Source organism: Mustela lutreola, chromosome 9 (genome assembly GCF_030435805.1).
Source record: "Mustela lutreola isolate mMusLut2 chromosome 9, mMusLut2.pri, whole genome shotgun sequence".
In the NCBI taxonomy this organism is placed as follows: Eukaryota; Metazoa; Chordata; class Mammalia; order Carnivora; family Mustelidae; genus Mustela; species Mustela lutreola.
The window spans coordinates 101442785-101470477 of record NC_081298.1 but is presented as its reverse complement, the minus strand read 5'-3'; the positions used below and the strand labels follow the sequence as shown (position 1 = coordinate 101470477).

Here is a 27693-nt window from a genome sequence, read left to right as displayed (position 1 = left end):
CCACACAAATTTTAGGGGATAGTCAAAGGATGGTATTTAGTGAATTATCTTTACTATTAAGTGTTTCTCAAAAATTTCAAAGCAAGCAAAATACATTCCCTTGGATTAGCCATCATAGATGTAAAAAAATTAAAATAAGACTATCTGTTGGCTTATTATAAATGTAGACTTGATAGTTTAATCATGTGTTTTTCTTTTCAGTGTTTAGAAGAGGAGTGAGTTTGGTATTGACCCAAAGGACTCTAGAATCTGGGAGCCTGAAGAGAGCAAGTGTTTATGGCAACAGCCAAATATTAAGGAATGGAGGAAGAAAATGAGGAGAAGAAACTCAAAAATCATAGGAGAGTACGGCCATCTATGGAGAAGGGACAATCCTATGTCTCTTAGGGTCTCCAGAGAGCATCACTGCATTGAAGTCTAGTAAGCAAATTCATGCTTGTGGTAAGAATAAGATGAGAACACATTACAAGCATTTTACCAATTAAAAAAAAAAAAAGGGAAAGATTAAGATGAGAATTAGTTACCTGTAAAAGTTTACTTCCTAAAGTACCATTATTAGGAATGGGACTCTACTGCAACTAGACATATTTAGAACCGGATTTTAGAGTTCCAGTTTAAGCCACATAACATGAAGAGTATAGAGACTGACTCAAACATCCAAGGTGAGATTGAGAACTACTCTCACATGTATCTGATTCCAGTCTGAAAAGATACTCTGTGAATTTCATTTATCTGTGATACTTTTAAATCTGGATGAAAATGAGGTCTGGAGGCTTTTGATTATGTGGATTAATCCCATTTATCCTAGTGCATTAACTACTATGAATTATAAAGAGCATCAATAGAAGAGGATCAATACGAAAAAACAAAAGTTCAAGTTCTTCTTTCTCTTCCTCCCTATGTAGTGTCCTTGACTTGCTGCATGACGGCAGTCAGCATAACCCCTGCTTTGGGAGTTTTGTCTCTGAAGTAGCAGGTACTCTTCTTTCTCAAGAAGTTTTGGTCATGGGTTTAAGGAGACCCTCTTAACTGAACCTACCTTTGCCATCAGCTCAGTCTCAGCAGAGTTAGAGGCCTGTTTGTAAAATGTTAGTGATTACAATTCATCCTTCAGAAGCATTTTATAGGGTACATAAAACCCATTACAGAACCCAAGTGCTAATTAATGATACCATACAGCATGTGTTTGCTCTTCCTCTGATATTACCTGATCAGCCACCGCACGGGCTAATTTGTCCATTCGAGAACCTGCTTCAGCAATTTTCTTGGCGGCATTAATAACATCAGATGTATTTTTCAATGGGCCTTTGCCTCTGAAACAACATATACAGCAAATTATATTGTTTGTCCAGGACTTTGTTTTTATATTTGATTTTATTCTGCCCACATCAGAAGAATTTTGAAGGTTTTCTGGATTCACTTCAATTTCCATGTTAATAGTACACTTTAATTCCATTCACTATTAAGGAATATTTTTCTCTATTTTGATGTGCATGCTTATATTTTATTCCTTACCTTAATTTCTTTATTTTTAAACAGTGGTTCATTAAAAAAAGATGATCACTACAAGGGCAATAGGAATTTAATATTTAAATACTTGTATATGCCTGTGCTATTATACATACCACCTCATTTGTGTTTGTGTTACAACCCTAGCAAGTAACCATTATTATTCCCATTTTAGAGGAGAAAAATGAACTAAAAATTATTAACTTATCTAAACTTTATAAAGGTCATAGTGTAAACTCTACATTTAAATTAGAGTCTAGCCAAAATAAATGAACATCCTTGTCTTTCATACCATGTCCAGCACTTACTGTACTAATTATATTTTTAAGTTTACTTTGACACTTTGAAAGCAGTGGTCTCTTGTATATAACTGGGAACTGTTCAGTCAGAATTTCTGAAAAATTTTGAGCCCTCACTCTCATTGGCTTGTCTGACTTACAAAGGAACACACAAAACACTGTGTGACAGCAGGTGTCTTTATGCTTCCAAACCATTGTCCCATATTTTCACATAAGGTTTTCAATTTGGTGGACTGTTTGATATTACATGTATTTTAAATATTTATTAAAAAAGAAAAGGAAACTATGCCGCATTATAAATCCTTAAACAAAATGTAGCATGTAACTTTTCTTTCTCTTTCTTGAGAGGTAAATAAAACAATAAATTTATTCTTTATATTTTTTAGCATTATTACTTATTCTGCTCTCCACATGTGCATCTAAAAATCAATGCATTTTTTAAGGTCACAAAATTACATTCCTATAGTTAGAGATACGGTGAGATGTGGAGAAAAACTACTCAGAAGCAATTTACTTAGAACATGTAGGGATATACAGAGTGGGCAATGACTGCCACTGTTAAATAATAACATTTTACAAAATGGGAGACTTAAAATGGCTTCAGAAAATAAATGTAAATGAAGGGCATTTTGTTGAGTTTCCCTCCCACTTTCCCTTCTGGCATTTTTTACATTCATAGCAAAAACAAAAATATATTGTGTCCATGTCAATGCTTAAACACACACACACTGGTAAATTCAAAACATAAGATATTCTATTTTGCTATGGTAACATCAATTCTTCCACAAAGGACAATGATTTTTTTTTTAATTACTGCTTAGATTTTTAACTATGACAGGGATTTTACATGTAAATATTATATAATATGGATAAGATTCTGTGACAATCATGCTCCCATTTTCTAACATTTTTTTTACTCTCTTTTAACAATTTTTTCCTTGGTTTTGCTTTATATTTCTTAAGGAAATTTTAGATGGCAGAATCTGTCAATGTTTAATTCTGTTGTCATTATTACATATTTTCCCATAACTTCCAGGCCTTATAATATCTCTTTTTAAGTTTTATTCTGATGTATATCTGTTACTTTTTGCCTCATCTGTCACTTTTGCTTTCACAAAAAGGTGCATGCTGCTTATTTTTTTATTACTAACAATGGTGTGTTTATTTATTTCAAGAATTTCAAAGGATTTGGGAAAACAGTTCCTCATCAACTTTATACAAACTTTCAACAGTTGATTGGTTATGACGAAATAAGTACGTAAGGAACACCAATAGAGAGATTTGCTTGAGGCTCAGACTCCCATCTTGCAGCCAAAGAAGGATTAGAAGCATGTCTTTTGTGATTACATAGGAGACTACAGTTCTTAGACAAACTAGTATATCATTATTTAAGAATTTTGAGACTAGAGTCAGTTCAAATTCCTGAAGTGGCAAGTTAGTGATAGGAACATATTCATTAAATGCAACAGCAAAATAGAAGTTTTGAGAACTTCAAATATTTCCTTATTTTCTAGTTGAAGAAATGGACACTGAAAGAAGAAAGCTAAGTGATGTGTCCAAGATGATACTGGCAGAGACTGATAGACAAAAAGAGAATTAGGTTTGGGACCTCTGTGTCCTGAATCACAATTTGGTACTCTTCACTCTTTTTACTACACATGTTTCATTATTAGAAGAACACTAAAATGGTGATCTCAGAGGAAAACAAATGGCCTTCCTTACAAACATGAATGTACCAGAGATAATGAAAACAATAATGATCTGAATCAGGAATTTAGAAAGAAGTAGAAAAAAACTGGAGGAGTCAAGATGGTGGAGAAGTAGCCTGCTGAGGCTACATCAAGTAGCAGGAGATCAGCTAGATAGCTTATCTAAACTTTGCAAACACTTACAAATCCAATGGGAGATTGAAGAGAAGAAGAACAGCAATTCTAGAAACAGAAAATCAACCACTTTCTGAAAGGTAGGACCAGCTGAGAAGTGAATCCAAAGCAACGGGAAGATAGACCATGGGGGGAGGGGCCGGCTCCTGGCAAGCGGTGGAGCAACGGAGCACAAAATCAGGACTTTTAAAAGTCTGTTCCGATGAGGTACATTGCTCCAGAGGCTAAACCGGGGTGAAGCCCACGCAGGGGTCAGCGTGGCCCCAGGTCCCACAGGGTCACAGAAGGATCGGGGTGTCTGAGTGTCGCAGAGCTTACAGGTATTAGAACAGGGAAGCTGGCTACAGAGATAGAGCCAAGGAGTGAGCTCTCAGCTCGGGGTTACCTTGAACCGGTCGCAGCCTGGGTGAGCTTGGAGCACGGCTGGAGGCAAGGGAGACGGGAGTAATTGGGCGCTATTCTCTGAGGGTGCACTGAGGAGTGGGGCCCCAAGCTCTCAGCTCCTCTGGGCCTGAGACCGGGAGGCCGCCATTTTCATTCCCGTCCTCCGGAACTCTATGAAAATCTTTCAGGGGACAAAAGATCCCAAAAGCAAAATTGAGCAGATTACTCAGCCCGGCCGGTAAGGGTGATGCAATTCCACCTGGGGCAAAGACACTGGACAATCATTACAACAGGCCCCTCCCCCAGAAGATCAACAAGAAATCCAGCAAGGACCAAGTTAACCTACCAAGGAGTGCAGGTTCAATACCAAGGAGCGCAGCAGAATTCCAGAGGAGGAGAAAGCAAACCACTGAACTCATGGCTTTCTCCCCATGATTCATTAGTCTTGCAGTTAATTTAATTTTTTTTTTTCAATTTTTTTTCTTCTTCTGCTAATTTTTTTTTACTTTTACCCTTTTCTTTTTTAACGCTGTTTTAACTAGTTTATCATATATAAATATATATATTTTATATATATTATATTTTTCTTTATTCATTTGCTTTTTTTATTTTTTTTTTTCTGAACCTCTTCTTATCCCCTTTCTCCCCCCCCCCCCCATGAATTAGGGTCTCTTCTGATTTGTAAAGAGTATTTTCCTGGGGTCTTTGCCAACCTTTTGATATTTTACTTGCTCCTTCATATACTCTTATCTGGACAAAATGACAAGGTGGGAAAATTCACCACAAAAAAAAGAACAAGAGGCAGTACCAAAGGCTAGGGACCTAATCAATACCGACATTGGTAATGTGTCAGATCTAGAGTTCAGAATGACGATTATTGAGGTTCTAGCCGGGCTCAAAAAAGGCATGGAAGATATTAGAGAAATCCTCTCAGGAGATATAAAAGCCCTTTCTGGAGAAATAAAAGAACTAAAATCAAACCAAGTTGAAATCAAAAAAAGCTATTAATGAGGTGCAATAAAAAATGGAGGCTCTAACTGCTAGGAAAAATGAGGCAGAAGAAAGAATTAGTGATATAGAAGACCAAATGACAGAGTATAAAGAAGCTGAGCAAAAGAGGGACAAACAGCTACTGGACTGCGAGGGGAGAATTTGAGAGATAAGTGACACCATAAGATGAAACAACATTAGAATAATTGGGATTCTAGAAGAAGAAGAAAGAGAGAGGGGAGCAGAAGGTATATTGCAGGGAATTATTGGAGAGAATTTCCCTAATATGGCAAAGGGAACAAGCATCAAAATCCAGGAGGCACAGAGAACGCCCCTTAAAATCAACAAGAATAGGTCCACACCCCATCACCTAATAGTAAAATTTACAAGTCTTAGTGACAAAGAGAAAATCCTGAAAGCAGCCCGGGAAAAAAAGTCTGTAACATACAATGGTAAAAATATTAGATTGGCAGAGACTTATCCACAGAGACCTGGAAGGCCAGAAAGAGCTGACATGATATATATTCAGAGCACTAAACGAGAAAAACATGTAGCCAAGAATACTGTATCCAGCTAGGCTATCATTGAAAATAGAAGGAGACATAAAAAGCTTCCAGGACAAAAAAAAAAAAAAAAAAAAAAAGCAAACACAAACCAGCTCTACAGGAAATATTAAAAGGGGTCCTCTAAGCAAAGAAAGAGCCTAAAAGTAATAAATCAGAAAGGAACAGAGACAATATACAGTAACAGTCACCTTACAGGTAATACAATGGCACTAAATTCATATCTCTCAATAGTTACCCTGAATGTTAATGGGCTAAATGCCCCAGTCAAAAGACACAGGGTATCAGAATGGATAAAAAAACAAAACCCGGGACGCCTGGGTGGCTCAGTTGGTTAAGCAGCTGCCTTCGGCTCAGGTCATGATCCCAGGGTCCTGGGATCGAGTCCCACATCGGGCTCCTTGCCCTCCGCAGGGAGCCTGCTTCTCCCTCTGACTCTGCCTGCCATTCTGTCTGCCTATGCTCGCTCTCGCTCACTCTCTCTCTGACAAATAAATAAATAAAATCTTTTAAAAAAAAAAAACCCATCTATATGTTGCCTACAAGAAACCCATTTCAGACCCAGGGACACCTCCAGATTTAAAGTGAGGGAGTGGAAAACAATTTACCATGCTAATGGATATCAAAGAAAGCTGGGGTGGCAATCCTTAGATCTTATAACTTAGATTTTAAGCCAAAGACTATAATAAGAGATGAGGAAGGACACTATATCATACTCAAAGGATCTGTCCAACAAAAAGATCTAACAATTTTAAATATCTATGCCCCTAAAGTGGGAGCAGCCAACTATATAAATCAATTAATAAAATCAAAGAAACACAGCAACTATAATACAATAATAGTAGGGGACTTTAACACTCCCCTCACTGAAATGGACAGATCATCCAAGCAAAAGATCAACAAGGAAATAAAGGCCTTAAATGACACACTGGACAAGATGGACATCACAGACATATTCAGAATATTTCATCCCAAAGCAACAGAATACACATTCTTCTCTGGTGCACATGGAACATTCTCCAGAATAGATCACATCCTGGGTCCTAAATCAGATCTCAACCAGTATCAAAAGACTGGGATCATTCCCTGCATATTTTCAGACCACAATGCTCTGAAGCTAGAACTCAATCACAAGAGGAAATTTGGAAAGAACCCAAATACATGGAGACTAAACAGCATCCTTCTAAAGAATGAATGGGTCAACCAAAAAATTAAAGAAGAATTAAAAAATTTCATGGAAAAAAATGAAAATGAAAACCCACAACGGTTCAAAATCTGTGGGACACAGCAAAGGCAGTCCTGAGAGGAAAATATATAGTGGTACAAGCCTTTCTCAAGAACAAGAAAGGACTCAAGTACACAACCTACTCCTAAAGGAGCTGGAGAAAGAAAAAGAAAGAAAACCTAAACCCAGCAGGAGAAGAGAAATCATAAGGATCAGAGCAGAAATCAATGAAATAGAAACAACAACAACAACAAAGAACAAATCAATGAAACTAGGAGCTGGTTCTTTGAAAGAATTAATAAGATTGATAAAACACTGGCCAGACTTATCAAAAAGAAAAGAGAAAGGACCCAAATAAATAAAATCATGAATGAAAGAGGAGAGATCACAACTAACACCAAAGAAATACAAACAATTATAAGAACATACTATGAGAAACTCTACGCCAACAAATTTGACAATCTGGAATAAATGGATGCATTTCTAGAAACATATAAACTACCACAACTGAACCAGGAAGAAATAGAAAACCTGAACAAACCCATAACCAGTAAGGAGATTGAAACAGTCATCAAAAATCTCCAAACAAATAAAAGCCCAGGGCCAGACGGCTTCCCAGGGGAATTCTACCAAACATTTAAAGAAGAACTAATTCCTATTCTCCTGAAACTGTTCCAAAAAATAGAAATGGAAGGAAAACTTCCAAACTCATGAGGCCAGTATCACCTTGATCCCAAAGCCAGACAAGGATCCCATCAAGAGAGAGCTACAGACCAATATCCTTGATGAACACAGATGCGAAAATTCTCACCAAAATACTAGCCAATAGGATTCAACAGTACATTAAAAGGATTATTAACCACGACCAAGTGGGATTTATTCCAGGGCTGCAAGGTTGGTTCAACATCCCCAAATCAATCAATGTGATACAATACACTAATAAAAGAAAGAACAAAAACCATATGATACTCTCAGTAGATGCTGAAAAAGCATTTGACAAAGTACAGCATCCCTTCCTGATCAAAACTCTTCAAAGTGTAGGGATAGAGGGGACATACCTCAATATTATCAAAGCCATCTATGAAAAACCCACCACAAATATCATTCTCAATGGAAAAAAACTGAAAGCTTTTCCGCTAAGGTCAGGAACACAGCAGGGATGTCCATTATCACCACTGCTATTCAACATAGTACTAGAAGTCCTAGCCACAGCAATCAGACAACAAAAGGAAATTAAAGGCATCCAAATTGGCAAAGAAGAAGTCAAACTATTAACTCTTCACAGATGATATAATACTATATGTGGAAAACCCAAAAGACTCCACTCCAGAACTGCTAGAATTTGTACAGGAATTCAGTAAAGTGTCAGGATATAAAATCAATGCACAGTTGCATTTCTCTACAACAAAAACAAGACAGAAGAAAGAGAAATTAAGGAGTCAATCCCATTTACAATTGCACCCAAAACTATAAGATAGAATTTGTACAGGAATTCAGTAAAGCGTCAGGATATAAAATCAATGCACAGTTGCATTTCTCTACAACAAAAACAAGACAGAAGAAAGAGAAATTAAGGAGTCAATCCCATTTACAATTGCACCCAAAACTATAAGATACCTAGAAATAAACCTAACCAAAGAGGCTAAGAATCTATACTCAGAAAACTATAAAGTATTATGAAATAAATTGAGGAAGACACAAAGAAATGGAAAAATGTTCCATGCTCCTGGATTAGAAGAACAAATACTGTAAAAATGTCTATGCTACCTAAAGCAGTCTACATATTTAATGCAATTCCTATCAAAATACCATCCATTTTTTTTCAAAGAAATTGAACAAATAACCCTAAAATTTATATGGAACCAGAAAAGACCTTGAATAGACAAAGGAATATTGAAAAAGAAAGCCAAAGTTGGTGGCATCACAATTCCGGACTTCAAGCTCTATTACAAAACTGTCATCATCAAGACAGTATGGTACTGGCACAAAAACAGACACATAGATCAATGGAACAAAATAGAGAGCCCAGAAATAGACCCTCAACTCTATGGCCAACTAATCTTCGACAAAGCAGGAAAGAATGTCCAATGGAAAAAAGACAGCCTCTTCAATAAATGGTGCTGGGAAAATTGGACAGCCACATGCAGAAAAATGAAATTGGACCATTTCCTTACGCCACACATGAAAATAGACTCAAAATGGATAAAGGACCTCAATGTGAAAAAGGAATCCATCAAAATCCTTGAGGATAATACAGGCAGCAACCGCTTCGACCTCAGCCGCAGCAACATCTTCCTAGGAACATCGCCAAAGGAAAGGGAAGCAAGGACAAAAATGAACTATTGGGATTTCATCAAGATCAAAAGCTTTTGCACAGCAAAGGAAACAGTTAACAAAACCAAAAGACAACCGACAGAATGGGAGAAGATATTTGCAAGTGACATATCAGATAAAGGGATAGTGTCCAAAATCTATAAAAAACTTAGCAAACTCAATACCCAAAGAACAAATAATCCAATCAAGAAATGGGCAGAAGACATGAACAGACATTTCTGCAAAGAAGACATCCAGATGGCCAACAGACACATGAAAAAGTGCTCCACATCACTCAGCATCAGGGAAATACAAATCAAAACCACAATGAGATATCACCTCACACCAGTCAGAATGGCTAAAATTAACAAGTCAGGAAATGACAGATGCTGGCGAGGATGCGGAGAAATGAACCCTCCTACACTGTTGGTGGGAATGCAGGCTGGTGCAACCACTCTGGAAAACAGCTTGGAGGTTCCTCAAAATGTTGAAAATAGAACTACCCTATGACCCAGGAACAGCACTAGTGGGTATTTACCCTAAAGATACAAACATAGTGATCCAAAAGGGCACGTGCACCTGAATGTTTATAGGAGCAATGTCTACAATAGCCAAACTATGGAAAGAACCTAGATGTCCATCAACAGATGAATGGATAAAGAAGTGGTATATATACACTATGGAATACTATGCAGCCATCAAAAGAAACGGAATCTTGCCATTCGTAATGATGTGGATGGAACTAGAGGGTATCATGCTTAGCGAAATAAGTCAATCGGAGAAAGACAACTATCATATGATCTCCCTGATATGATAAAGTGGAGATGCAACATGGGGAGGTTAAGGGGGTAGGAGAAGAATGAATTAAACAAGATGGAATTGGGAAGGAGACAAACCATAAGTGACTCTTAATCTCACAAAACAAACTGAGGGTTGCTGGGGGAAGGGGGTTTGGGAGAGGGGGTGGGTTTATGGACATTGGGGAGTGTATGTGCTATGGTGAGTGCCGTGAAGTGTGTAAACCTGACGATTCACAGACCTGTACCCCTGGGGATAAAAATACATTATATGTTTATAAAAAATAAATAAAATTTTAAAAAATTTAAAAAAAGAAGGAAGAAACTAATAAAATTACAAGAACAAATTAATGAGAATAATGAAAATTAGAGAATAATGAAACAATAGACATAAGTCTAGAACAGTTTCTTAAAAAAACAAACAAATAAAAACCCTGATGTAAAGAAATATACCTAGATTGCTATCAAGAAAAAGCAGTTGTGGGTGCCTGGATGGCACAGTTGGTTAAGCAACTGCCTTTGGCTTAGGTCATGATCCTGGAGTCCCAGGATTGAGTCCCACATCAGGCTCCCAGCTTCATGGGGAGTCTGCTTCTCCCTCTGACCTTCTCCCCTCTTGTATTCTCTCTCTCAAATAAATAAAATCTTAAAAAAGAAAGAAAAAGTAGGAGAAAAATAAATATTTAAAAGTAAAAAAGCTAACAGTGAAATAACCTTAGGAAAAAAAAAATTAAAAGTATCTTAAAACTACTTTCCTTAATACATGTAAATGAATTTGATGACCTGGAGGAGGTACCTTTCTAGAAAAATATAATTTACCAGTGCTGGCTGGAAAGAAAATTTTAAAAAGATCTGTAGTCTGATTTCCATGGAAGACATAAATAAGGTGTTAAAGAGAAAGCTAGTAAACAAAAATCAGTAAATCTAGGTGATGAATCAGAGGAATGCACTAAACCCTTAAAAAGCCGATAACCCCAATGCTATTTAAACTCTTCCAGATTACAGGAAGCCTTCAAAAACAATTTAATTAAGTCATATAATAATATTGATGTTGTGAGAAGTAGTTAATATAAACTATTTGAGGATGATTATTTAGGTATCAATTTTTTTTTAAAGGAAGAAAAAGAAGAAAAAGTGAAGTAATGAAAGTAGCAGTTGAGTACTAGAGTGGGTTTGCACATGCTCATAAGAGCTGCTGCTGTTAAATTTTCAAGAATTTGTTGAGTCAGTTGATATGCTGATTGCTTGAAATCTGTCCTGATAAGAGTACTTATTCTATGGAAATCAGCAAATGCTGCATAAGTGAGGGTTATTCCTTCCAGAGAAAATCAGCACACTGCTACCCAAACTCAAAGTAATAGTTAAAACCAGTGGAGAGCAAAGATACTGTGATCTGTGAGAAGTATATTGGGGCCATCTGGAGCTGAGTGATGGATATACAGGTTATTTTTACAATAATGTTCAAGTTGTACATTCATATTTCATGAACTTTTCTGTACATATGTGTCAATTTAAATAGTATTTACTCACTTATGTTTCTGTCAATCTGATGGATCTGAAAAAATTTAAGTTCCATTACCATGATGACAGAGGAGGCTGGGTCTGTTATAATCATTTATTGGTCATTATTATTTTCATTCATATATCCTTTACTTTGAGTTGTTAATGTAAGCTTTTGCATATTTTTCTAATGACTTCTTCTTCTTCTTCTTCTTCTTCTTCTTCTTCTTCTTCTTCTTCTTCTTCTTCTTTTTTTTTTTTTTTAACCTAAATTGGTATCTAAGCTCTTTAGGTATTTTGAATTCTAGTCTTTTATTATTTATTAATGTTTCAAAAATTACTTCTCATCTTAGCCTGTAGATTACTGTCATTAATTTTTTTAAATATAAATTGTAATTTTACTGGGCCAAATATACAAATCATTTCTACTAAAGTTTGTGCTTTTCACATGGTCTTTAAGAAGTTCTTCCTTGTGGACATCTGGGTGGCTCAGTTGGTTAAGCTACTGCCTTTGGCTCAGGTCATGATCTGAAGGTCTTGGGATCAAGCCCCACATTGGGCTCCCCGTACTCTGTGGGGAGCCTGCTTTTCCTTCTCCCTCTGCCTGCTACTCCCCCTGCTTGTGGTTCTCTATCTGTCAAATAAATAAATAAAATGTTTAAAAAAAACAAAAAGAAGTTTTTCCTTGCTGGGGTGTTAACACTATGGTAGTAACCATTTTGCAACATACATGTTTATCAAATCAATACATTATATACCTTACACTTACACAATGACCTATGTCAATTTTATCTCAATAAAGTTGGAATATTAAACTTCATCCTTACCCCAAGATCATAAATATAGTCTCCCATTTTATTCTAAAATTTTAATGTTTCCTTTTCATATTTAGATATTAAATCCACATGCAGTTTCTTTTTTGTGTATAAGATGAGATAGGAATAACACTCTTACTTTATTTTTTCATGGAAGTAACCAAATATCCTCAGATCATTGATTGTAAAAGAAAATTTTTTCCTCTGTAATTTTTGTTATGATAAAATTATACACCCTTTTTATTTTTAAATTCTACATGAATAAATGTATTACTTTAAAATGTAAATATAGGTGAGAGGCAAGATGGCGGAGGAGTAGCAGACTGAAATGACATCATATTCCAGCAGTTCATCTAGATAGGTTTCAAATCATTCCAAACACCTACAAACTCAACAGGAGATAGAAGAGAAGAGCAGCAATTCTAGGAACAGAAAATTGAACACTTTCTTAAAGGTAGGATGAATGGAGAAATGAATTCAAAGCTATGGGAAGATAGACCGCGGGGGGAGGGGCTGGCTCCTAGCAAGTGGTGGATCAGTGGAGCACAAAATCAGAACTTTTAGAAGTCGGCTCCTCTGAGGAACATTGCTCCAGAGGCTATTCGGGGGTAGAGCCCTCACAGGACCAGTGTGGTCTCGGGTCCCAAGGAGTCACAGAAATATTGGGGGTGTCTGAATGTGGCAGAGTGTTAGGTATCAGAGCGGGGAAGCTGGCTACAGAGACAGAGCTGAAGAGTGAGCTTTCAGATAAGGGTTACCTTAAACTGTGATCCAAGGCACAGTCGGACCACTGCTCTTCAAACAGGGACCCTACAAGTGGCAAATCCATACAGACTCCCCTTCCTGCTCTGGGAGGAACACTGCAACAGGAATCTACTGGGTTTGGAGACTCCAAACGGGGCCATGTGCCAGAGACAGAATACTCAGTCACAGGCCATGTGAGCTCTGAGTGCAGCCAGAGACCAGGGAGTCAGGAGTGATTAATTACTTGTTTCTGGGGGTGCACTGAGGAGTGAGTCCCCAAGCTCTTGGGTCCTCTGGGCTGGAGACTGGGAGGCTGTGATTTTCATTTCCATCCTCCAGAGCTCTACAGAAAGCGTTCAGGGAACAAAACCTCCAAGAGTGAACCCGAGAAGATTACTTAGCCTGGTCCCTGGCAAGGGTTGTGCAATTCCTCCTCAAACAAAGACATTAGAGGATCACTGCTACAGACCCCTCCCACAGAAGATCAGCAAGAATATCCAGCCAAGACAAAGCTCATCGATCAAGGAGAATAGCAGAACTCCAGAGCTAGGGGAAAGCAACATATAGAATTCATGGCTTTTCCCCCATGATCCTTTAGTCTTACAAAATTGAATTTTCTTTTATTTTTTTCTTATTCTATTTTTCTAACTTTTCCTCTCTCCTCTTTTTACGTTTTATAACTAGTTTATCTTAACAATAACTTTCTTTTAAAAATCGATTTAAACCTTCATTGTTATAGTCCTATTTTCTCCCTTCATTGTATTTAACCTTATTTTTTGTATACATATAGGGTTTTTTTTTCCCCTAAAAAATTTTGGAATACAATTTCATTTAATAGATCAAAATATACCCTAATCCAGCATATGACTTTGTTCCAGTCTCCAGCCTGAGCACATTCCATCCTCTTTTTTTTTTCTTTTTCTAACCAAATATCAATTCCTTTTTAAGAATTTTTTTTTTTTAATTTTCATCTTTACAGTCATATTCCTGTATTTGTGTCATATGCCTTCATTGGATTCACCCTTATTTTTGTATATAAGTTTTTCTTAAAATTTTGTTAGGTAGTTACTTCTAAGAGGCCAAAATATAGGCAAAATCAAGTGGGTGGCTCTGTTCTATTCACCAGGCTAATATTTATTTATTTATTTATTTATTTATTTTCTCCCTTTCTTCTCCCCCCAGTTTTGGATCTCTTCTGATTTGATTAGCATACATTTTTAGGGGGTCTTTGCCACCCTTTTAGTGTTTTATTCCCTTCTTATATAAATAAAATGACAACGCAGAAAAACTCACCACAAAAAAAAAAAAAAAAGAGGAAGTACCAATAGCTAGGGATGTAATTAATACAAACATTGGTAATAAGTCACAACTAGAGTTCAGAATGATGATTCTCAAGGTGCTAATTGGGCTCAAAAAAGGCATGTATGATATTAGAGAAACTCTGTCCAGAGAAATAAAAGTCCTTTCTTGAGAAATAAAAGAACTAAAATCTAGCCAAGTTGAAATCAAAAAGCTATTAATGAGGTGCAATAAAAAAATGGAGGCTCTTACTGCTAGGATAAATGAGGCAGAAGAGAGAATTAGTGATATAGATGACCAAATGTTAGAGAGTAAAGAAGCTGAGCCAAAGAGAGACAAACAACTACCGGACCACAACGGAAGAATTCGAGAGACAAGTGATAGCATAAAATGAAACAATTTTAGAATAATTGGGATTCCAGAAGAAGAACAAAAGAGAGAGAGGGACAGAAGGTATATCGGAGCAAATTATAGTAGAGAATTTCCCTAATATGGCAAAGGGTACAAGAATCAAAATCCAGGAGGCACAGAGAACGCCCCTCAAAATCAATAAAAATGGGTCCACACCCCATCATCTAATAGTAAAATGTACAAGTCTTAGCGTCAAAGAGAAAATCCTGAAACCAGCTCAGGACAAGAAGTCTGTAGCATACAATGATAGAAGTATTAGATTTGCAACAGACTTATCCACAGTGACCTGGCAGGCCAGAAAGAACTGGCATGATATATTCAGAACACTAAGTGAGAAAAATATGCAGCTAAGGATACTATATCCACCTAGGCTATCATTGAAAATAGAAGAAGATATAAAAAGTTTCCTGTACAAACAAAAATTAAAAAGAATTTGCAAACACCAAACCAGACCTCAAGGAAATATTGAAAGGGCTCCTCTAAGCAAAGAAAGAGCCTAAAAATAACAGACCAGAATAGAACAGAGACATATACCAGTAACAGTCACCTTACAGACAACACAAAAGTGCTAAATTCCTATCTTTCCCTAGTTACCCTGAGTGTAAGTGGGCTAAATGCCTCAATCAAAAGACACAGGGTATCAGAATGGATGAAAAAGTAAAACCAACTCGTCAATATGCTGTCTAAAGAAACTCATTTTAGACCCAAAGACACCTCCAGATTCAAAGTGAGGAGATGGAAAATAATCTACCATGCTAATGGAAATCAAAAGAAAGCGGGGGTGGCAATCCTTAGATCTTATAACTTAGATTTTAAGCCAAAGACTATAGTAAGAGATTAGGAAGGACACTATATCATACTCAAAGGATCTGTCCAACAAGAAAATCTAACAATTTTAAGTATCTATGCACCTAACATGGGAACAGTCAACTATGTAAACCAATTAATAACAAAATCAAAGAAACACACCAGCAATAATACAATAATAGTGGGGGACTTTAACACACTCCTCACAGAAATGGACAGATCATCCAAGCAAAAAATCAACAAGGAAATAAAGGCCTTAAATGACACACTGAATCAGATGGATATCACAGATATATTCAGAAGATTCCATCCCAAAGCAACAGAATACATATTCTTCTCTAGTGCACATGAACACTCTCCAGAGTAGATCACAACCTGGGTCACAAATTAGGTCTCAACCAGTACCAAAAGATTGGGATCACTCCCTTTATATCTTCAGACCACAATGCTTTGAAACTAGAACTCAACCATAAGAGGAAATTTGGAAAGAAGTCAAATACATGGAAGGTAAAGAGCACCGTACTAAAGGATGAATGGATCAACCAGAAATTAAAGAAGAATTGAAAAAATTTCATGGAAACAAATGAAAATACAACTGTTCAAAATCTTTGGGACACAGCAAAGGCGGTCCTAAGAGGAAACTATATAGCAGTACAAGCCTTTCTCAAGAAACAAGAAAGGCCTCAACATAACCCTACACCTAAAGAAGCTGGAGGAAGAACAACAAAGAAAGCCTAAACCAGGAGAAGAAAAATCATAAGGGATCAGAGCAGAAATCAATGAAACAGAAACCAAAAGAACAGGAGAACAGATCAATGAAGCTAAGAGCTGGCTCTTTGAAGAATTAAAACCCTTGGCGAGACTTTTCAAAAAGAAAAAAGAAAGGACCCAAATTATACAATCACGAATGAAAGAAAAGAGATCACAGCCAACACCAAAGAAATACAAACAATTATAAGAACATATTATGAGCAACATTACACCAGCAAATTTGACAATCTGGAAGAAATGGATGCATTCCTAGAGACATCTAAACTACCAAAACTGAACCAGGTAGACATAGAAAACCTGAACAGACCCATAACCACTGAGGAGATTGAAGCAGTCATCAAAAATCTCCCAACAAACAAGAGCCCAGGCCCAGAGGGCTTCCCAGGGGGAATTCTACCAACGATTTAAAGAAGAATTAATACCTATTCTCCTGAAACTGTTCCAAAAAGTAGAAATAGAAGGAAAACTTCCAAACTCATTTTATGAGGCCAGCATTACCTTGATCCCAAAACCAAAGACCCCACCAAAAAAGAGAATTACGAACCTATATCCTTGATGAACACAGATGCAAAAATTCTCACCAAAATACTAGTCAATAAGATCCAACAGTACGTTAAAAGGATTATTCACTACAGCCAAGTGGGATCTATTCCTGGGCTACAAGGTTGGTTCAACATCCCCAAATCAATCAATGGGATACAATACATTAATAAAAGAAAGAACAAGAATCATAGGATACTCTCAATAGATGCTGAAAAAGCATTTGACAAAGTACAGCATCCTTTCTTGATCAAAACTCTTCATGGGGTAGCAATAGAGGGTATATATCTCAATATCGACAAAGCCATCTATGAAAAACCCACAGAGAATATCATTCTCAATGGGGAAAAACTGAGAGCTTTCCCCCTAAGGTCAGGAACATCGCAGGGATGTCCATTAGCACCACTGCTATTCAACATAGTACTAGAACTCCTAGTCTCAGCAATCAGACAACAAAAAGAAATAAAAGGCATTTTAATCGGCAAAGAAAGGGTCAAACTCTTTCTCTTTGCAGATGATATGATACTTTTTGTGGAAAACCCAAAAGACTCCACTCCAAAACTGTTGAGGAGATGAAGAAAAGGGAACTTTCATGCACTGTTGGGGGAAATGTAAATTGGTATAGCCATTATGAAAAACAGTATAAAGCTCCTTGAAAAGTTAAAAATAGAACTTTCATGTGGTCCAGCAATACTACTTATGGGTATTTATCCAAAGAAAATGAAAACATTGACTCAAAGAGATCTGTGCACCTCTGTGTTCACTTCATGCTTATTTATAATAGTCAAGATATGAAAATCTAAATGCCTTTGATGGAATAATGGATAAAGTGACACACACACGTATATATACACATATATATATATATACATATAGGTACATATGTATATATACATGTATATTTACGTATATGTGGGTATATATGTTGTGTATGCATATGCTCAGCTCAGGATCTCTTTTAAAGATATTGGTTATTTCCCCATGTGTTACACACATACGCAACCAAATACACACATATACACATACACACACATAGGGAATTTGACTCATCCCTGAAAGAATGAAATCTTGCTATTTGTATTATGCTAAGTGAAACAAGTCAGAGAAATACATATATCATATGACCTCATTTATATGAGTAATCTAAAACAAAACAAAATAAAACCCAAACAAACAAATAAAAATCAACAAACCAACCACATAAAAATACTCAAATTCATGGATTCAGAGAACAAATTAGTGGTTACCAGGGGCCCGGGGTGGAGTGGATGGTGGAGTGTAGGAGGAGGGCAGGCAGTGAAATGGGAGAAGGAAAATAAAGTACAAACTCCCAGCTGTAAAATAAGTAAGTCATTAAGAAATAATAATAATAATAATAATAATAGCAGCAATAATAAGTTTTATACTTGAAAGTTACTAAGAGAGTAGATCTTAAAAGTTTTCATCAAAAAAAAATTGTAACTATTATGGTGATGGATGTTAACTAGACATACTGTGATATAAAATATAAAAACAGAAAGCATTAAAATTATCCATAAAAATGGCACAAGAAAAGCTGTCAACTACTCAATGGAATAGTCTAGATATTCATAAGCACTCTAGGTACTAAAGTGAAGTTAAACCATGTTCATCCTCATTGCTTCATGAAAATAAATTAAGAAAATTATTTGAAACTTTTGGAAAATGCTTACTATTTAGTAGAGAATTCTGAACATCATGTAAGTTCCAAGAAAATTTCAAAGCACAGATTTCTTTGAGTACAGACTCAGTGACATGACCCATTATCCCCATACCATAAACAGAAGAGAAAGGAAACAGAAAAGATACTTCTGTCAGTCACTTGGGGGGGATAGGGGAATCAAAATTACTAGCTTCTTTATGCTATTTTACCAGGTTGCGTGGCTGCTCTTACTGGAAGTTGGATGGTAACTGTGGAGTAATAACCACTACCTTTAAAAGAAGAGACCCTAAACTCAACATATGTACAAGGGTAGTGTTTTCTTTTAATGTTATCATTGCATAGGTCAGAAGTGAATTCTGACACTCCTTCAGACATCAGAGTATCTATAGCAGTGTTGTTCAAGAGAATGTTTGTAATGATAGACATGTTCTATAATTCTACACTGTCCAATTTAGCAGTCCCTAAATACATGTGTCTGTAAAACACTTAAGATGTGGCTAATCTGACTGAGGAATTAGTTTAATTTGACCCAATTATTTCTTCTATTTTTAACTTTTTATTTTGAAGTAATTATGACTCCCAGGAACTTACAAGGATGTATATAAGGATGTCCTTAGCACCCTTAATCCAGCCTCCCCCCATGTTAACATTTGGCAAGATTACAGTACAATAATAAAAGCAAGAAACTGATATTAATAAGATTAATAAAAATTATTCAGATTTCAGCAGTTATACATGCAGTTGTGTGTATATGTGTGTAAGTTGTAGGCCATTTTATCACTAGAACTTCTTATAACTATAACCTCAGTCAAGGCACAGAAATGTACTATCAACACAAAGTTCTCTTATACTAACTCTATCAACTGCCCCCATCCCAAATGGTAATCACTCACAGTTGACCCATAGATGATAGTTAATAATCAGTTCTCCATCTCTTTATTTTTATTTCAAGAATGTTATCTTAATGGTATCATATAGTACTCATAATCTGAGATAGGTATTTTTCACTCTGTGTAAGGTCCATGAAGTTCATCCAAGTTCTTGCATCTATGTATTCCTAAGTAGTCTTCTGTGGCATGAATGCACCAGAGTTTATTTAACCATTATTCAAATGAAAGACACATGGGTAGTCTTCAGTTTGAGGCTATTATGAATGTCTCTGGTATAAATATCTATGGACAGGTTTTGGGGTAAATATAAAGGCTCATACTTTGGGATAAATGCCCAAGAGCAAAATCACTGGCCCTATGATTAATCCATTCTTAGTTTTAAAATTACCTGTCAAGTTATTTTTCAATTTTATCTCACCTTAAATAAAATTTGAAAATCTAGAGCTGATACCCTTCATTCAAAGGTTAAGGAATGAAAGCTTTTACTCTGAAAGAAGACACAAAGGTGCCCCTTCTGTTACTTCTACTCAACCAAATACTAGAAGTCCTAGCCAGAGCAATTAAGCAAGAAAAAGAAATAAAAGTCATCCACACTGGAAAGAAGTTATCTTTGTTCATAGACACATGATCTTTTATGTAGGGAAACCTAAATATTCTAAAACAAACAACTTGAAATAAATAAATTCAGCAAAATTGTGCGATATAAAACCAATATACAGAAATTAATGAGGCAACATACAAAACTCTATCAGCATTACCTTGATACCAAACCAGATAAAGACTCCACTAAGAAACATCACTGCTACAGACCAATATCCCTGAAAACATGGATGCAAGAATTTCCAATAAAATACTAGCAACCTGAATCCAACAATGCATTAAAAAAATTATTTACCACGATCAAATGGGATTTATTCCTGGGTTGCAAGGATGGTTCAATAGTCACAAAACAATCAAGGTGACACACCAGATTCATAAAATAAAGGATAAAAACTATATGATCATTTCAGCAGAAGCAGAGAAAAGCATTTGACAAAGTACAACATCCACTCATGATAATAACACTAAAAAAGAGTTAGAGGGAACATAGCTCAACATATTAAAGACTATATGTGAAAAACCCACAGCTAGTATCATCCTCAATGGGGAAAAACTGAGACCTTTTTCTCTACAGTCAGAAATAAGACTGGTATATCCACTCTTACCACTGTATTTAACATAGCCTGGAAGTCCTAGCCACAGCAATCAGACAACAAAAAGAAATAAACAGCATTCAAAACAGCAAGGAAGGAGTAAAACTTTCAGTATTTGCAGATGACATTATCCTGTATATAGAAAATCCAAAAGATTCCACCAAAAAAGTATTAAAACTGATGAAAAAAAATTGAGTTAAGTCACAGGATACAATCTCAACATATAGAAATCTGTTGCATTTCTACACACCAATGACACAGCAGCAGAAAGCGAAATTAAGGAATCGGTACCATTTACAACTGTACCAAAAATAATAAGATACCTGTTAATAAGCCTAACCAAATAGGTGAAAGACATATATTCTGAAAACAATAAAAAACTGATAAAAGAAATTGAAGATGACATAAAGAAAGAAAGGCATCCCATGCTCATTGATTGGAAGAAGAAATACTGTTAAAATGTTAACTACCCAAAGCACTCTACACATTTAATGCAATCCCTATCAAAATGCCAACAGCGTTTTTTACAGAATTAGAACCAACACTCCTAAAATATGTATGGAATCACAAAATACACATAATAGCCAAAGCATCCTTGAAAAACAAAACAAAACAAAACAAAGCTGGAGGCATCACAATTCTGGACTTCAAAGATGTAATAATCAACAGTATGGCAGTGGCACAACTGACACATAGATCAATAGAACAGAATAGAAAACCCAGACATGAACCCACAACTATATGGTCAAGCAATCTTTGACAAAGCAGGAAAGAGTATCTAATGGGAAAAAGACAGTGTTTTCAACAAACAGTATTGGGGAAACTGGAGAGGAGCATGCAAAAGAGTGAAACTGGACTACTTTTTTACTCCACACACAAAAATAAATTTAAAATGGATTAAACATCTAAATGTGAGACTTTAAACCATAAAAGTCCTCAAGGAGTGAACACCTGAGTGGCTCAGTTGTTTAAATGTCTGTCTTTGCCTCAGGGTCTTAGGATCAAGCCTTGTATCAGGCTCCCTGTTCAGTGGGGTGTCTGCTTCTCTCTCTGCCCCTTCCCCTCCTCACTGCTCTCTCTTTTGTTCTTCCTCTCTAATAAATAAATAAAATCATTTTAAAAATCCTAGAGGAGAACACAGAAAGAAACCTCTTTGATGTCAGCCATAGCAACTTCTTGCTAGATATACCTCCTGATGTAAGAGAAGCAAAAGCAAAAAATAAACTATTGGGGCATCATCAAAATAAAAACCTTCTGCACAGTGAAGGAAACAATCAACAAAACTAAAAAAGCAACCTATGGAATGGGAGAAGACATTTGCAAATGACATATCTAATAAAGGGTTAGTATCAAAAATATAAAAGTATCTTATAAAACTGAACACGCCAAAATCAAATAATCCAATAAATGGGCAGAAGACATAAATAGACATTTTTCCAAAGATGACATATAGATGGCCAACAGACACATAAAAAGGTATTCAACAGCACTCATAACCAGGGAAATGCAAATCAAAACTACAATGAGATAGCACCTCACACTTGTCTGAATGACTAAAATAAAAAAACACAAGAAGCAGGTGTTGGAGAGGATGTAGAGAAAGGGGAACCCTCTTGCACTGCTGGTGGGAATGCAAACTGGTGCAGCCACTCTGGAAATAGTATGAAGCGTTCTCAAAAGTTAACAACAGAACAACTCTATGATTCAGCAACTGAACTACTATATATTTATTGTAAGAATACAAAAATACTATCAAAGGGATATACATATCCTGATGTCTGTAGGAACATTATCTACAAAAGCCAAATTATGGAAACAGCTGGAGTGTCCATCGACTTATGCAAGGATAAAGAAGATGTGGTGTACACACACACACACACACACACACACACACACACACACAGGACTATTACTCAGCCATAAAAAAGAATGAAATCTTGCCATTTGTAATGACATGGATGAAGCTAGAGAATATTATGCTAAGCAAAATAAGTCAGTGACAGAAATACAAATACCATATGATTTCACTCACATGTGAAATTTAAGAAATTAATGAACAAATGGAGGGAAAAGAGAAAGAGATGAACCATGAAACAGATTTTTTAAAATATTTTATTTATTTATTTGACAGACAAAGATCACAAGTAGGCAGAAAGGCAGGCAGAGAGAGAGAAAGAGGGAAGCAGGCTGCCTGCTAAGCAGAGAGCCCGATGTGGTGGTCAATCCCAGGACCCTGAGATCATGACCTGAGCCAAAGGCAAATGCTAAATGACTAAGCCACCCAGGTGCCCTCAGATTCTTAACTATAAGGAATAAACTGATGGTTATCAGAGCAGGGATGGGTGAAGGAATAGATAAAATAAATGATGGGGATTAAGGAGTGAACTTGCTGTGATGAGCACCATGTACAGTATGGAAGTGTTGAATCACTATATTATACACCTGTAACTAATATTTTATTGTGTATTAACTAACTGGAATTTAAATAAAGCTTTTTAAAAATAAAATCAATAAAAAATGGGCAGAGGACCTAAATAAACATTTTTCCAAAGAGAAATACAGATGGCCAACAGACACGTGAAAAGATAATCAACATCACTCAACTCAAGGAAATGCAAATCAAAACCACAATGAGATATGAGCTTGCACCTGTCAGCAGGACCAAAATCAAAAAGGTAAGAATAAGTGTTGGCAAGGATGTGAGGAAAAAAAGGAACCCTTATGCACTGTTGTTGGTAATGCAAACAGGTACAGTTAATATGGAAAAGAATATGAAGTCCCTCAAAAAACTAAAACAAAAAAATCATAAACTGAAAATTTGACTACACCAAAATTTTTAAAACTTTTGTGCATAGAAGGACATGAAAGAATAAAAAGGAAACCCACAGAATCAGAGATTTATAAATTAACCTCTAAAAAGGTGTTAGTATCTGTAATATATTTTTAAAAATCTTGTAACACTAAAAATAAATCAACCTGATTAAAAAAGGAGCAAAGACCTTAAATACATATTCTTGTAAATATACCTATACACACACACACACACACACAATGACTAATCAATACATGAAAAGATGTTCAAGATAATTATTAGCAAATACAAATCAAAAGCACTGAGATACCCTCTCACACTCATTAAGATGGCTATTATAAAAACAAACAAACAAAAACAAAGCCAGAAAAGAGTAAGTGTTAGGAAAAACAGAGCAGTCAGAACCTTTGTGCACTGTTCATAGGAATGTAAATGGTGCAGTTGCTATGCAAAATAGTTGTTCCTCAAAAAATTAAAATCAAATATATTCAGCAATTCTACTCCCTAGTATATACTCTAAAGAAAAACTACGATCTCAAGAAGACATATGTACACCTATGTTTATAGCATTATTTGCAATAGCTAAAAGGTGGAATCAATCCAAGTGCCCAACACGGATAAATGGATAAACAAAATATGATATATATGTACAATATGTTATTATTTGGTCTTAAAAAAGAACGGAAGTCTGACATAAGCTATAACATGGATCAACCCTGAGAACATTTTGCTAGGTGGAATAAGCTAGTCACAAAAAGACAAATATACTATGTTTCCACTTATCTGAGATACTTAGAGTAGTCAAATTCATACAGACAGGAAGGAGAATGGTGGTTGCCAGAGGTGGAGGAGAGAGGGGAATGGGGAGTTAATATTCAATGATAGAGAGTTTCTGTTGGGAAAAATGAAAAATTTCTTGAGATTGATGGTGGTAATGGTTATATAACAATGTAAACGTATTTAATGCCACAGAACTGTACAGTTTGTAATAGTTAAAATGGTGATTTTTTTTTAGATATTTCTATACAATGAAATATAACTAGACACATGGCTACTGTATTTGATAGCACCAATCTAAATGAACCACAGCCATCTGTATAATGCCAAGTGAGACAGAAACCATAAACGAATGACAAACAGAAAAAAAAAAAATTCTATCATCTATCTATCTATCTCACGCCTGGAAAAGAGAAGATAATGTTTGAGTCTTCCTGTTAGTGAAAGGAAATGTTCACAAAGGAACTGGCCCCATTGGGTGTATAGCTTCTAGTCTCAAAATGATGGCTTCCACTTTTTTGTATCCCTACCTTAAACCAGATTAACTATTGTAGGCATGTTAAAAGGTGCTTTGAGGAATCTTGTGATCTTAAAGACAGAAACCATAATATTGTTCCACCTGGAACATGTTTTTAGGTTAGGGTTTTTTGTTTTTTTTTTTAAGTCATATCAAGTCATAAAACTGGCTCAATTATAGAAGCTCACATAAATTTTTCTCTTTTGGTAATAGGTCATTCTTACATAAGGCTCAATATTTGGAAGCTTTCCCAGGAAGTAATCACTAAAAAAAAGAAAGTCATGGAAAGCTATATCATTGTTATCTACATTTACCAATGAATTCACATTTACTTCATGGAAAGGTAGTAAGTATTAATGGGACAAATCAATGTGCTAGCACACTGTGAATTAATGTACTCAGACCCAGAATTCTGAAAATCTCAGTTATTCCAAATTACTAACTTGTCAATATACTGTGACTCTTCAATAATGATACAAAGTATATAGGAATGCATTTGCAAATATACTGAATCGTAGAAGCTTCTTTTCAGAAACAGAGTTACATAAAACATGCTTAGAAAATACCACTTTCACCAATTAGCTGATGCAGTATGATGTATGAAATAAACAGTAGAAAAGTTGAATGAATTTGGGGAAAAAAGATGAGCCAATGGGACTGCAAGACCATGACTTCAACTATTTAAGGAAGTCACTTTTATGTTATGGCCTTGAAGTTAAAGTAAAAATATGTACAAAGTTGATAAATAAGTCTAAGGGTCAATAAAGGCAGGGCTTGAGCTTTAATCCAAGATCACATTGAGGAAAAACCTTGAACTCACCTCCTCCATGGAGATACCAAATCTACCCTTATTTATAGAGCAGTTCCTCTTAAAGAACTGAGGTCTGAGTGAATAGATTCTGCACACTAAGGGATCAAGAGCCCACAGAGAGAATAGCAAGAAAGACACAGTAACAAAGGTAACTTCTACCCCCTGACACTGGGAACTATAGTGATAGAAATAGCAATGAGGGACTGTGAGCAGATCCATCTGCCCTGGGGCACCATGACAAAAAGTCATGGTTTCAAAGAACAACTAGAATATAACAGAACCCTGCCAAATGGTAGGGGATATGCTGGAACTCTTTACAGGTTGGAGACACCGACAAACACCATAGTTTATATACCCCCTCCATCTTAATAACAGAGATGGAGCAGGGTCTAGGCATCACAGCTGGCCTGCCACTTTAGGGAACCCTGAGTCCCTTGGACTACAGAAGCCTGGGATGATCCGGGCACAGTAAAAAGCTATAGTTTAAAACAGCAACTAGAATATAAAAGATCCAGCCCTAGAACTCTGCCAAATGGTCGAGGGGCTGCTGAGATTTTCTGGCTCAGGTGGCCTAGTGAGTGTCATGGCTTACATTTCCCCTCCACTTTCATAGCATGCATGGGAGCAGGGTCTTGGTGCTCTGGCTAGCTTATCACCTCAGAGAGCTTTGGGCCCTTAACTCACACCATTCCAAGGTGTCTCACCAAGGTGGCCCTAGTGTGGTGTATCCTAAGACACCCTTTGGTAAGTGCATTATTCACCGAAGTGACACAGGTGCAAAGTATCCTGGAATACTCCAGACTTGCATTACTTCACCTCCAGAAACTTGCCAGGACATCCCAGACAGAGAACACTCTAGGACCTCACAGCTCAGGCCCACTTCAGCTCCAGCTACCCCACCAGGGAACCACACTATGAAGATCATCCTGGAAACCCCTGGCCCATCCACACCTCAGCAATAGGTGCCCTATCAGGGCACCCCCATGCACTAAGCATGCGAAGATACCTCAGCTGCATCCTCTTCAGTTTTGTTGTCCTACTTGGATGCCCTCTACACAGAGAGGCCCAGGACCTCTGAGCTTTCATTCACTTCAACTTTAGCTCTTCTGCCAGTTTGTACTCTGTGTAGAGAATCCTATGGCCACCCAAGCCCACACCTACTTCAACTCTGGCCATTAAATCAGGGTAACCCCAGCATGGAGTTCCCCCAAACCCTCATCCCACACTAGCCACAGTTCCAACCTACTGGCCAGAGTAACCAGGCATACACAGTGAACACAGGGGACAACCATACACAAAACCATTCCTTCAAGTTTAAGAAAGGTAGCTCTTCTGCCAAACTCATAGAAACAAACACGTAAAGTCAAGTGAAATGAGAATACAGAAGAAGCTCTAAATTAAATAATAAGGAAAAAAAAAACAGAAAAAGTCTAAATGAAATGGAGATAACCAATAAACCTGATAAAGAGTTCCAAGTAATGGTCATAAAAATGTTCGCTGGATTGGAGAGAAGAGTGAAGGAACTTAATGAGAACTTCAAAAAAGAGAAATATATAACAAAGAACCAGAATTTAAGATACAAAAAGCAAAATGAAAAATACATTAGAAGGAATCACCAGTAGATCAGAAGAATGGATTAGCAACCTGAAAGACAGAGTAAACTGAAAAGGGAAGAAAAAGAGAGAGAGAGAGATTTGAATTTAAAAAACTGAAATTCCTTTAGGAATCTCTTAAACAGTATCAAGTGAACAAGTATTTCCATTAAAGAAGTCACAGAAGGAGAGGAGAGAGACAAAAATGGGCAGAGAACTTATTTGAAAACATATAACTGAAACTTATCTGACCTGGAGAAAGAAACAGACATCCAGGTTTAAGAAGCACAGAGAGCTACAAACAAGATGAACCCAAGGTGGATCACACAATGGCACATAATAATCAAAATGCTGAAGACTAAAGATAAAGACAAAATTTTAATACCAGTGAGGGAGAAGAAACTAGTAACATACAAGAAAAAACCCCTAAGACCATCAACTGATTTTCAGCAGAAACTTTACAGGCCAGAGGCAGTGTCATGATATATTCAAAGTGCTCCAAGGAAAAAGCCTACAACCAAGAATATTCTAACAGCAAGGTTATTATTCAGAATTGAAGGAGAGATAAAA

General features: G+C 36.4%; 1 protein-coding gene across 6 annotated transcripts in view; it reads right to left on the bottom strand.

Annotated features, from left to right (window-relative positions):
- Positions 1-27693, bottom strand: part of CTNNA2 (catenin alpha 2) — a 1142447-nt gene that overhangs the window by 44498 nt on the left and 1070256 nt on the right. For all 6 annotated transcript variants that reach the window (XM_059188197.1, XM_059188196.1, XM_059188200.1 and 3 more), the window contains one exon: positions 1208-1313. In XM_059188197.1, the coding sequence (XP_059044180.1) occupies positions 1208-1313 (106 nt within the window). The remainder of the gene's footprint in view (positions 1-1207; positions 1314-27693) is intronic.